Genomic DNA, 14155 nt, shown 5'->3' on the forward strand with positions numbered 1-14155 from the left:
CTGTGGTGTTGGTTATCTTAAGTTTCTTGATCTTGGAGCCAGTTACATAGATGTGTTAACTTTGTGAGAATTCATCATTCTATAAATTTAGAATATGTGTGTCTGTATTATACTTTAATAAAAACATAAGGTAAAAATGTTAACGTTTAATCACATTTTGCACTAGTGAAGCTCTTCATTTGTTGCATTAACTATGCTTCTAATGAATATGTTCGATTTTTGAGTCAGGATATTTATTTTACATTATCACCATTCTTGTATGTACCCTGCATTGATGTAGATGTTTTAATTTCAAGTCGCAGAGACTAAATGATTTAGATACACTTAGCTTAGCTGTAGGAAGTTTGATTTTATATACTGCTGTGCTGCTTTGACTGAATAACCTTCAGCAGCTCACAGTGTTGGCTTGAGTTTTCCTGTATGTATCTAAAACTTTCTGAAATGCGGTTGTGCCTACTGTATCGGTGAGTTCAGATTCTCATTAGAGAATAGAGTATCATGAAGGAAGAAAGAACCACAGGAAAGAGAAGCTGTATTCATACTGGTATTGAATATTCATACTGGTAAAGAACCATGGGAAAGAAAGTATTCATACTGGTTCATTATTTATAATAATCCATCCAACATAGTGACCATCTAGATATACAGAAATATTTAATATAATTACCACTTTAAAATGTGATATCAGGAGAAAAACATAGTGACTCATCAAAGTCTTTTGAGTACTAATCCTTTTATCTATTTTTACTATAATAGGTATTGAAGAAATTATTGATTTTGACCAAATGTGTAATGTTGCTAAAGGTGGGAAGATAAACAGTAAGATCAGTTTTTGGTTAGCAGGAGTTTTCAAGTAGGCTTCTGTACTTCTAAAAATAGAGGTAACAGAAAAATGTTTTATAAGAATAATAAAATGACTCATGACAGCCATTTTATATCCTGATGAGAAAAGTGCAGCTCTGCTCTATTATAGGGATGTTCTCAGTGGAATCGGAGAACTCTTCAATTAAATACTATAATAAAACACATTAACAATCTTTTTAATATCTGATTGTGTCTTCTAGGCCTTCCTTAAAGTTTCCCATGTCTCAATGGACTCCTGAACATAACGAGCTCTATACTTTAAAAGTGGATATGAAGAGTGAGATTCCTTCTGATGCGCCAAAGACACAGGAGAGTCTGAAAGGGATCCTCTTGCATCCAGAGCCCATTGGGGCAGCCAAAAGCTTTCCTGCAGGAGTTGAGATGATTAATAGTAAAGTGGGGAATGAATTCTCTCATTTATGTGATGATTCTCAAAAACAAGAGAAGGACATGAATGGTAACCAACAAGAGCAAGAAAAAAGTGTTGTAAGGAAAAAACGCAAAAGCCAGCAGGCTGGCCCTTCGTATATGCAAAATTGTGTTAAAGAAAACCAGGGAATATTAGGATTGAGGCAACACCTAGAAACACCAAGTGATGAAGATAACGATTCCTCTTTTAGCGATTGTCTTTCTTCTCCTTCATCTAGTCTGCATTTTGGAGATTCTGATACTGTGACTTCAGATGAGGATAAAGGAGTCTCTGTGAGACATTCCCAGGCAGTTGTGAGTGCTAAAAGTAGAACTCATAGTGCACGGTCTCAAAAGTGGCCTCCGACAGAGACAGACTCCGTTTCAGGATTGTTAATGAAAAGACCCTGTTTTCATAGCAGTTCATTAAGGAGACTTCCATGCAGAAAGAGATTTGTGAAAAATAATTCCTCACAGAGGACACAGAAACAAAAAGAGAGGATATTAATGCAGAGGAAAAAACGAGAAGTGTTAGCCCGAAGAAAATATGCATTGCTCCCCAGTTCTAGTAGTTCCAGTGAGAATGACCTCAGCAGTGAATCCTCTTCCAGCTCATCCACTGAAGGAGAAGATTTATTTGTTTCTACCAGTGAAAACCACCAAAACAATCCAGCTGTTCCCTCAGGTAAAAATGTTTCTTAAGTTGAGTAAAACATGGAAGCTATTGCATTGTATTTGTGCCTATTTTCTTCTACATTTTAGTGATTGCAATGTATTTAAAAGGAATATGCGGCTCTATAAACTTTCATTTTTAAGCTATATAAATTAATTACAACTATAGTATTAAAACCATGACTCCAATTCTAAAATACAAATTTTTAAATATTTTAAAATTTTAAATTGCAAATTTCAAAAATTTGTATTTTTCGACAAAATTAAAGCCATTTTATACATATTAGATTATATTTTATGAGTTGTTGATTTATGGTACAGTTTCTTTTTTCCTATAGTGCTTCTTTAGTATGTTTAACTTTCATGACTATTTCAGATAGCTGTGGAATGGATTTCTTTCACATTCAACCACCGTGAGCAATTCTGGTCAATGAAAAAGACTACTTACTTAGTATTGTCTTTCCTTTAGGTACTCTGTTCTTATTGTTTACTAGTACCTAGTCATATTTTTTATAATTGAAAAACGATTTCAAGTATTTGAGAGGTAACTTTTATTCTAAGACTAGTACACAAATTTACGGTCCTGACCGGGCTCAGTAGAGCATAAGACTTAGTCAGTTAAAATTGAAATTGATAGAGGATTAGCTGGATTGTGCTTTCCCCTCCCCCCAATAATATTTGACTGGAATAAGTTTATGTACAGACAGTCTCTGAAGTATAAGTATGTCCCATATGTACCATTTTTACCGTGTGTTGTGTAGTAACTTAAAAGAAGTTGAAGTGAGCATTGAGAAGTAAAGTCTGAACTGAGGGAGAAGATTGATTTCTTGTGAAAGTATAAGGAATTAGGAGATAGGGAGAACTTTTCAAAGGGCTGAGATGATGGTGTTTAATACTGACACAAAGTCTTCCAGTCTGCCTGATGTCCTGCCGGTAAAACCTAGGGCCTGCTAGTCTACTGTGCAGATCCGCCATTTCTCCCTCTTTCTTTTCTCCTTCTATATGTGTTCCTTCCTTTTCTAAGACTCTCTTTCCTCTTCCACTTCTATTTTTCTATCCCGGCCAGAACCCTGAAACCAGTAACTTTGTTCCTAATATTAGTCTTAGCCATGTTTAGTTCTTTTTTTTTTTTTTTAACCTACCCAAATATTTGTTATAAAAAGAGTTCCCAGAGAAAACAGTACACTTGGGAGAAGGTTACTGCCACCGTTCCCTGAGGTCTTACGCAAGAGGGAGGTGAGAATAGGAATTGTCCTGCTTCATTGTCACATTTCACATTTTTCTCAGTTGGTTAGAATGTGGAGAGTTTTGGGAGAGGGAGGAGCAGAGCCCAATTTCTGCTGGAAATTAGTGAGGCAGGATGGTTGGTGATGTGAAGCAACCAAGGAGCTGATATTTGTAGGAGGCATGAGAAAGAGTAAATGTAGGTCAGAACCGCTGTCTTTTTCTAGGAAGAAGGGAGTTCGTATATTATCAAGTATTCAAGATAAATGCAAACTCTGTAATTTATTTTTAAATCTTATTTAATACTTATTGTAGCATATGGTGTTTTACTATTATTCTTGGAAGAATTGCATTATTTCAACTACATTATTTTCAGACAGTATCCTTAAATGTTTGTCTCTGGAAGTATAAATTCACAAGTTGAAACCAAGTACTTCTGATGTTTTCTAGTTTCTAGAGCAGTGTTTTGTTTTAAACTAGTTTTTTTTTTTCCTTTTAATAATGATTTAATAATATTCATATGGTGTGGAATTTTAAAAGTACCAAGTGATATAAAATAAAAGATTAAAGTTTATCTATCCTTCTTAGGGCTCAGTCTTATTTCCCAGAAGTAATGTTAGCAGTTTCTTATCTCCTTCAGAAAATTGAAAGCATATGTAAGGGTAAATAATGTGAGTTTTCAAAATATCAGTATGTATAGTTATCTCATTTTTTAAAATAGTTACATAGTATTCAGCTTTTGTTGCTGAATATTTGCACTGAACAGCCTTGCACACACATTTTTGTAATTTCTAAAAGTATATCAGAAGGTGTATGCATTTTAAAATTTGCTAGCTATTGTTACCAGAATGCCTTCCAAGGAGTTTGTATCCAGTTCATTTATCACCCAGTAGTGGATGATGTCATGATGATAATAAAAATACCTCGCGTTTGTTGGGTCTTTACTCTGTGTTGGTGATGTTCTGAGTGTTGTGTATGTTTTCTCATTTAATCCTCCCAACACCCTTATCAGGTGGATTTTGTTATTACCCTCGTATTACAGGTGAAACATTTGGAAAAACACTTTATGGTGATTCATATTCAGAAAAATTAGACAAATATTGATGGGACTTAGCTCTGTTATTAAGAAATTTCAGCTTTTAAAAAATTGACTTCCTTAGATCCTTAAGAGATGGGGTTTTCTTGTAGATATAAGTTTAATGTTGGCCTTCTGACTCCAAGCCCAGTATGTTTTAGTGTGTGTTAGGAATTAGGAGAGGGTTAGAATATCACATTTTAATTAGATTTATCTACTAAACTTTAATAATATGATTTGTATGTATGGATATTATTTTGGAGCTATTGAGACAACTTTTTCATATACTATTCATCAACACTTATTGGCTATTGCTTTAGTGAAGCGATAGAATGTTTTACATGTTAAGTATTTTGTTACGTCTTCAAACTCTTGAAGGCATAACAGTTGTAGATAATTAACTTTTTACCAAATCACCTAAGAATGAGTTAAGTCAATACTTTACATTGTATAACAGATTCCTTTGTTGTAATCAGTAGATTTCTGGGAATTCCCTATTTGCCTCTTGCTTTATCTTTATTATGTTTTAAATTTATTAGGACGCTCTACTCAAGCCTAGAAAGCCAAAATGATAGGTGACTTGGTTTGTTAGACGTTGAATTATTCCCAGTTGCCAGTTAGATTAAGAACGTGTACATCCTGTTTTGTTCTAATAATATTTGCCAAGAACTTCAGATATTTTTAAATAAACTAATAGAAGCTAAGTTTGAGAGTAGATGTTGATTTTAGTGATATATTTCTGTGATCTGTTTAGGGAGCCTTATCTGAACTGCTGCTTAAAATTTTGTTTTATAGTACTGAAGCCTTGGGTTTTCCATTTTATTGTGGGTATGATGAGCTCTTTATTTAGTAACTTTTTACTTATTTAAATATTTATAGAATCTATCTCCTTCAGATTTGAAGGAAATGTGACTACCATACATGCCCCCAAACAAGAGAGCCTAAATATGTCAATCCCATTTTCCTACTGAGGAGGGGAAAAAAAAGTTTTGGTTACCTTGAAGTATATACTTTCAGGGCTATAGTTAAAATAGATGTCTTATAACTAAATTACTAATTAGTTGTATATATAAAATTGAAGAAATGTTAATTTAGAAGTACTGCCTGTCAGTACCCACATTTTCCGTTAATAGTTATACTCACGGGCTTTTTAGACATCAGTGACTCGGTAATTGCTAGAATCATTTTTTTGTCATCAAACACAGTTTTGAAGAGCCTAACATCCTCATCTACTTTGTGAGAGATACAGCACTTGCTGACTCCATGAGTGATGCTGTCACTGGAAATTTTATCCCAAACTAGAGATACCATTTTACCTCATATAAGGACTGGGAAATCTCTGCTTCCCATTTTTTTAAAAGCCCCAAAGCTGTCTATTTTTATTTAGCACTTTAAAAAAAGTTTCCAACAACTGTATATTCATATTTTCCAAGTACACTGCATACTATATTGACTTAAATGTTTTTAAAGTTTGCTTAATAATAATCAACACTTGGAATTGTAAAGTCCAAATACGAGCAATTATATCTAAATCTGTGAATGTTCTCTTCCAAAAATAACATTGGAGTGATTTTTTTGTTATTATTTTTGTATGGAAATTTTCACACACGAAAACGGAAGTAAACAGCAAACTCCCACATATTCATAATCTAGCTGTAGTTAATGTCACATTCTTACTTCATTTCTCACTTCTCACTTTTTTTTTTTTTTTTTTTTTTTTGGATAATTTCAAAACAACTTGTGTACACTCGTACCATTTAATTTGTTTTATGTACTGTGTATTTCCTGCAAATTGATAGTTAGATCTAAAAAGCTTGGTTCAGGTTCAGTTCAACAACACTTCCTTGGTGGTGCTGTGTACTCTCTATTGCATCACATGTTAAAATTGATTAGAGGTTCAGATGATCCACTGAAAAGTCCCCGTGAATATATATCATGTAATATTTGTAGCAGCTTTGATGATCTTCCTAGATCCATTATTTCATTATGGGTTGCAAAATGGTGTCTTTCTAATTCTTCCATTCTGCTTACATTTACTAATTGAGGTTCTTCTGTAAGGAAGAATTCTTCCTTCATTACCTAATTGGTTACTCTGAAATACAGTCGACACAAGAAAGGCAAGATAGATGCTTGATCCTTTACCTTAGTTTGCCACTTTTCAGAATGAATTGGTACTCTAGCAATATCCAAAGAGATTTTTAATTTTCAAGTATTATGAACTCACGGGTTTTAGCATAGTTAATGTGTTGCAATCTTTTTATTAGTGTCGATGCTCAAATAGTTTCATCTTTGGCTAGTGGGAGTACCTTCGAGTTGGGTCTGTGTCCTTTTGATAACACCCCAGTAGTCTGTGATAACTTCCTCTGTCTGTGATACAACAAGATGGTCCAGATTCATCCTTTATATTTCCTGCCCCAAACCTGAAAATAACCATTTCTTTAAGTATTTGTGATTTCCTTTTATTGAGAAATGATATTTAGAGGCTGTACACTGGGAGTTAAGGTGTTCATTGCTTACTGGGTTATCGTTTTTCTGGCTTTTTTTAATGGACAGAGTTAGGCATGTAAAGATTTTAGAAAGAGACAAATCATTAATTTATATGAACATTTCCATTGAAAATTTAGACTTAGGGTTGTTATATAAGATTGTATTTTATATTTGGATCTCTTTACTCTTATATTGAAAATCTTGATTATTAACAATATTAATCACTTTTTTTGTTTTATCCTACACATAATATAAATATGTACATATAAGGAAACATTTATAAATGAAAATATTTACAGTTATTACTAACAGTAATTCTAATGAATGTAAGAGTTTTTGTGTGTGGTTTGTTTTTGCCCTTAGCCAGTTTTCTGTGTGATTATACCACCTATTTAATATGCATTTGGGTTCATTTGTTTTTTAAGAGATTTAAAAAAAAATTTTGCCTTTTAATTTTGTAAAACATTTACCTGGTTCCACAATCACAACTTTTAAATGAGGTATGTTCAGTGAGGTCAAGTTTTCTACCTCTACCCCCTCTTCCTATTTTTCTGCCCCATAGATAACCATTTTCATTTATTTTGGTTTGTTAATCCATTTTTTTCTCTTCAAAAATATAAGCAAATATCTATCTATCTATCTATCTACTCTTATCCTACCCCTTACTCAAAATGTCTCATTTCAGTTAATATATATAATAACTAATGTATAGAAATATAGAAGAATAAAAGTATGAATAAGAGATATAAAGGATATATATATACTTTCATTACTCTTATCATTCCTTTTCAACTGTTTATCTATTAATTGAACAGTTTGCTGACTTTTGCTATTTCAAATAGCACTCCAGTGAATAGCTTTTTGTATATGTCATTTAATATTTTTTGCCATTGTGTCTTTGGGGTAGAATTCTAACGGGATTGTTGAGTCAAAGATAAATGCATATGTAATTTTTCTCTATGGGGATCATAACCATTTTGAATGCCCACCAGCAGTGTATGAGTACCTGTTTTCCCAGAGTCCTTCCAACAGAATGTGTTGTCAATTTTTAGTTTTCTCGGTCCATCCGATAGGTAAGAAGTAATGTGTGTGTGTGTGTGTGTGTGTGTGTGTGTGTGTGTGTGTGTATATATATATGTATGTATGTATATATATATATATAAAATTTTTTTTCTGGAAACCGTATCGCCATTTATTATTATTATTTTTTAATTTGTTTTTTTAATTAGTTTCAGGTATACAAAGCAATGTAATAGACATTTAAACCCCTCATAAAGTGATAACCCACCCCCAAACTACTACCCCTCTGACATCTTATGTAGCTGTTACAATACCATCGACTATCTTCCCTATGCTGTACTCCACATCCCATGACCATATATACCTATATATTTAGTTATAGTTAGCATTCAACGTTATTCTCCTTCAGCTCTTCAGGTGTATAGCACAGCGGTCAGGCATCTACACAGTCTGTGACATAATCCCCCTGATAAGTCCAGTGCCCATCTGGCACCTTACATGATCTTTACAACATTGTTGATTATGTTCCCCATACTGTATTAATAGTTCTTAATTTATATTTCTTAATGCCTTCACCTTTTTCACCTGCCTCCAACCCCATTCCCATCTATCGCCCTGATAGATCTAGTACCTATTTGGCACCTTACCTAGTTATTACAATATTATTGACTATATTCCTTATGCTATACCCTACATCCCCATGACTACTGTATAACAACCAATTTGTACTTCTTAATCCCTTCCCCTTTCAGCCATCCTTAACCCCCCTCCCATCTTAAAGAAGTCCCTCTACGATTCCTTGTAATACTGGTTTGGTGGGGATAAACTCCTTTAGCTTTTTCTTGTCTGGGAAGCTCCTTATCTGTTCTTCAATTCTAAATGACAGCCTTGCTGGGTAGAGCAATCTTGGATGTATGTCACTCAGTATATTTTTAATCATTTTTTTAATGAGTAATATTGCATATCTTTTCATATGTTTACAGGTTATTTGCGTTTCTTTTCTTGTGATCAATGTGTTCATACCTTTTGCCGGTTTTTTTTTTTTAAATCAAGATGTTGGTCTTTGTTTTCCATCCATTTTAAGAAGCTTTTTATCTATTAGAGATAACAAATCCTATGTAATAACATATTTCCCCCAAAATATGTCATTAGTCTTTTAATTATGCTATACCTTTCTACACTCCCAACATTTTTTTGATTAATTACATTTATTGACCTTTATCTTTACTGTTTCTGGGTTTTAAATCATAATTAGGGAAGTTTTTCCCAGTCTTGTTTTTAAATTAAAATTAAAGGGTGGCAATTGTTAGTAAAGTTACATAGGTTTTAGGTGTACAATTCTGTAATACATCACCCAGAGTCTCCTTCCATCACCATGTGTTTGATCCCTTTTACACTCATTTACCACATCCCTCCCCTCTTGCCCTCTGGTAACCACTAAACTATGGTCTGTGTCTATGAGTTTTTGTTTGTTTATTTACTTGTCTTGTTCCTTTGTTGTTTTCAGTTTTCTATATCACATATCAGTGAGGTCATATGGTTCTCGACTTTTTCTATCTGATTTATTTCACTTAGCATAATAATCTCAAGATCCACCCATGTTTTTGCAAATGGCATTATTTCATCTTTTCTTATGGCAGAATAGTATTCCATTGTGTATTCCAAGGCAGTGTGGAGGTTCCTCAAAAAGTTAAGACTAGAATTACCATATGACCCAGCAATCCCTCTCCTGAGTATCTACCCAAAAAATCTGAAAACATAAGATGTATGTGCTCCAATGTTCATTTCTCACTCTTAATTTATAAGGAAATTAACCCATTTCCCTTCCTACCCCTTTTATTGTCTACTTCTTTTTTTACTTTTAAAGCACAGATCTTTTGATGTTTATCTTCTTGTACAATATGAAGAATGGATCCTTTTTTTTTAATGTGGCTAATTGTTCAAAAACAAATAATTGAAATTTTTATTTTTCCTATTGACTTGATGATACCTTTCCTCATATGTTAAATTGCCACAGGCTTTTGGATCTGTTTATGGAGTTGTCATTCCGTTCCATTGGTCTGTCTATTCATGCACTAGAAACACACTTTTAATGATAGACTCTTATATTTTCCTGGTTATTCTTGCCTGTTTATTCTTCCAAGTGAATTTATAATCAACTTGTTTATCTGAGGATGGTGGTAGTGGGGACACACATGATGGTATTTTTATTGGGGTTGTTATTGTAGGCTAAATTAGGGTGAACTCACATATTTCGGATTTTGGGTATTCCTATTGCAGAGTGTAGCATGTCTCTTCATTTGTTGAAGCCTAGTTTAGTATCCTGCAGGAAATGCTATATAGATATATATTTAAACAGCTTTATTGGTGTATAATTTACATACCACAAAATTCATCCATTTTAAGTGCACAATTCAATGATTTTAGTAAATTTAGAGTTGTGCAGCCATCACCATAATACCGTTTTAGAACATTTCCATTAATCCCAAAAGATCCTTGCTGTTTGTTTGCAGTTAATCCTTGTCCTATCTTCAGTCCTACACAACATCTTAGCTGTTGCTGTCTCCACAGACTTATTTTTCTGTACATTTCATCCAAATGGAATTATACAGGATATGTTTTTTCTGTCTTAGCATAAGATTTTGTTTGTTAGTTTGTTTTAATTTTTTTACTGAGGAACAGTGTGTTTCTCCAGGGCCCATCAGCTCCAAGTCATTGTCCTTCAATCTAGCTGTGGAGGGCCCAGCTCAGCTCCAAGGCCAGTCGCTGTTTTCAGTCTTTAGTTGCAGGCGGCGCTGCCCACCGTCCCATGCGGGAATTGAACTGGCAATCTTGTTGTTGAGAGCTCACGCTCTAACCAACGGAGCCAGCTGGCCGCCCTTCCGGCAGCTCAGCTGCAGCTTGTTGTCTTCAATCTAGTTGTGGAGGGCATAGCTTGCTGGCCCATGTGGGAATTGAACTGGCAACCCTGTTGTTCAGAGCTCTAACCAACTGAGCCATCTGGCTGCCCCCAGCATAAGGTTTTTGAGGTTCATCCATGTTATAGCAGGTATCAGTAATTAATTTTTATTATTTTATTATTTAGGTGTGTGTTTTTTTTATAGTGTCTCATTGTATGGGTGTACCCCATTTTGTTTACCCGTTTGTCATTTGATGGACGTTGAATTGTTTCCAGTATTTGGCTATTGTGAATAATACTGCTATGAACATTTCATTGTGTATATATATTTTCATTTCTGTTGGATACTCAACAGAAGAGTCCCAAAGAAGTCAAAGCTGCTACAACTTCAGTAACTTTGTGACCACAAAAGACAGGAGCAGAGTAGGAACAACTGGTAACAGAAAGATGCTTTTGACAGTAACTAGCACTAACATGTTAAGTAGCTAAGGCACTGTGATACACTTTATGTGAAGACTATGAGCTTTGGAATTGGAATTAGGTTTGAATTCCAAGTGTTGCTTACTGTTTGCATGACAAGTCATTTATGCTTTGTAAGTTTAAGTTTCTTGATGGAGGTAGACATGCAGAATATTGTGGCACAAAGTATGGGCTCACAAATTGGAAGCTATTATTATTATTAGCATCATGCCAGCCTTCGGCACGGAGAGACTAAGGTAATCGGTGATTACAGTGGCTGACATTGCTTATGGCCAAGAGAATCGGTGATCTTTTACCATAGAAATGAAGTTGGGTTCATGAAGAGCACTGTCAGAGAAGCCATTGTTTTTGTTGCTATTGTTACACTATCCACAGTTTTTCCAGGCTGTTATATACTACTTTTCTCATGCTGTTTTAAAAGGTACAAACAATATAAGTAAACTTAAAGGAAACAGTTAAAAGAAAATCACCCACAGTTTTATAAACTCTGTCTTAGCTGTACTCATTTCTTAACCTTTAATATTTCTAAATGTAAGACAACATGAAAATAAAATCAGCCCAATAAGAAGTGACCTATTCTCCTAATATGTTTAAAGCTGTGTTAAGGTTAACTTCCTACTTTTGGAATGTTTCCTTTAAATTTTGTTTTAAATAATTGTCATTCCACAGAAAACGCTACATTGTGCGTGCCAAAATCTTGTCTATTGTGATTATATTTAGTTATGTCATTTTTATGTATTATGTTCAAGTTATGCTTGTAAATATCCGTTTTAGAAAAATGATTGTTTAAGCAATAGAATGAGTGCCTAAGTGAGTTATTTATATAACCTTTAGTTACACAATCTTTCTGTTAATAAAAAATTCTATAAAGTGAATTTTAATGCTTTAGCAGAGCTAGCTTTGTATCATTTATCATGGGAACTTAAAAAATGTCCCATTTATATTTGACTTTGCTTAACTGTGTAAAAGGTGTTTAATAATGTTAGGTTACTTTTTATAGGCTTTTAAAGAAATTTAATGTACACATACACAGAGAGAAATCGCTAATAAAGTTGATAAGTAGATGTAGCTTTTCTTCGTTGTAGAAGGGTAATGTCGAATGGTGAGTTAAAATAAGGGAAGTTTAAAAAAAACAAAAAACTATGGTGTCATGTAATATATACACACACACACACACACACACATATATATTGCTTTTAGTTTTAAATATATGAATCTAGAATTATTTTAAATAGACACTTGAGTGCTGCTATTTTACTTTCTCTGCTTATAAGATATATTAATTCTGTTAAAAATATATTTTACCTCAAAATGTCAATGTGTGAAATCTTTAGAGCTTAGAAACTACTCAAAAATTTGCACATCTCATAATTTTTAAATCTTAATTTTTTTCTATTGATATAGTGATTTGCAAATATTCCAAAATATAAATATCATGTTATACAGTATTAAAAAAATAACTTTCTCCAAATCAGATTATCTGTCATTGCCTCTATGATTTACCAGTACCTGCTTTGTTCTGCGGAGTATCAGAGAAAATATTGTAGATCTTTGTCATGAGCTTGTACATCCTCCAGATACTGGCCAGCTTTTGAAGTAGTGCAGATGTTTGATGATGTAGAGGTGTATTGGAGATGAAATTCCAGGTTGCCAAGGAATAACGCCTTGGGTGAAGGAATGTAGACTGCATAAATTCCAGTGACAAGAAAGTTGAACCGTTTGTTGTCATTGTGATAAGCAAGAGTTCAGTGAGTTGGTAAAAATGAATATGAAATATTAATGGTATGCCTATATAGTAGTAGAAAAGATGATGGAAAAAGGGAGCTCAGTTATAAGAGCAGCAAAGAGAATAATCTATGAATAATCTTAATAGGAGTATATTTGGCCTCTGTGAAAAGAATTATATAGCTTTATAGAGTTACAGTTATAATCAAACCAAACCTACAATTTTTCTAGAGATTGATAAGACATTGGTAAATAACAAGATATATTCTCGGATGAGGGAAAATAAAACATATGTATATATATTAGACATGTCAGGGCTTCATCAGTGTTGCTTAATGCTAGTCCAGTTCAGATCACAGGATTCTTTTCTTTCTGCTTGATTTTATAATCTTGAAGATTAATTAGGAAAACCTGACTCTACTAAGTATCAACATAGAATAATTTTAGTCTTTTCAACAAATAATATTGGGACAATAGTAGATCCACATGCAAGAAAGATGAATTTAGACCTTTCATGTCATGTCAGACACAAAAATTAATAAAATGTATCATAGGCCTAAATATAAGAGGTAAACTATACAACTTCTAGAAGAAACATAGGAGAAATTCTCAGTGACCTTCCATTAGGCAGAGATTTCTTAAATATGTCATGAAAAGAAATTGCTAATTTGGACTTCATCAAAATTAAAGAGTTTATGCTTCAAAAACACCATTTATGAAATGGAAAGACCTGCTACTGACTGGGAGAAAATATTTACAAATAACGTATCTGACAATAATATATCTGACAAAAGACTTGTATTCTAAATATGTAAAGAACTCTTACAACTTAACAATAAAACCAAAGTTCAAGTTAAACATAGGCCAAAGATCTAAATAGACATTCCATCAAAGTGGCTAATAGGCACTTGAAAAAATGCTCAACATCATTAGTTGTTACAGAAATGGAAAATGAAAACCACAGTGAGGTACCACTATATATACACTAGAACAGCTATAATAAGAAAGAGACAATAACAATTGTAGGGATGTGGAGAAACTGGAGGCCTCTTTTTCCTGGTTGGAATGTGAAATGGTACGGCCACTTAGGAAAACAATTCGGCATTTCTTTAAAAAGTTAAACATAAATTTACAATAGTATCTAGAAATTACATTCCTCGATATTTACCCAAGAGAAAAGAAAGTACATGTATGCACAAGGACTTAGAGACAAATGTTTGTAGTGGCTTTATTTGTAAAATAGCCAAAAGTGAGAAAAATCCAGATCTCCCTTAACAGAAGAATGGGTAAACTAATTGTGG

The 14155-nt window shown here is 33.5% G+C and overlaps 1 protein-coding gene across 10 annotated transcripts in view; it reads left to right on the top strand.

Annotated features, from left to right (window-relative positions):
- The window catches only part of RNF111 (ring finger protein 111), a 97963-nt gene that overhangs the window by 49359 nt on the left and 34449 nt on the right, over positions 1 to 14155 (top strand). For all 10 annotated transcript variants that reach the window (XM_074327656.2, XM_019732284.3, XM_088797255.1 and 7 more), the window contains exon 2: positions 1065 to 1957. In XM_074327656.2, the coding sequence (XP_074183757.1) occupies positions 1084 to 1957 (874 nt within the window). In that variant the 5' untranslated portion in view covers positions 1065 to 1083. The remainder of the gene's footprint in view (positions 1 to 1064; positions 1958 to 14155) is intronic.

This window comes from Rhinolophus sinicus, chromosome 3 (genome assembly GCF_057876585.1).
Source record: "Rhinolophus sinicus isolate RSI-liver-muscle chromosome 3, RSI-T2T, whole genome shotgun sequence".
NCBI lineage: Eukaryota > Metazoa > Chordata > Mammalia > Chiroptera > Rhinolophidae > Rhinolophus > Rhinolophus sinicus.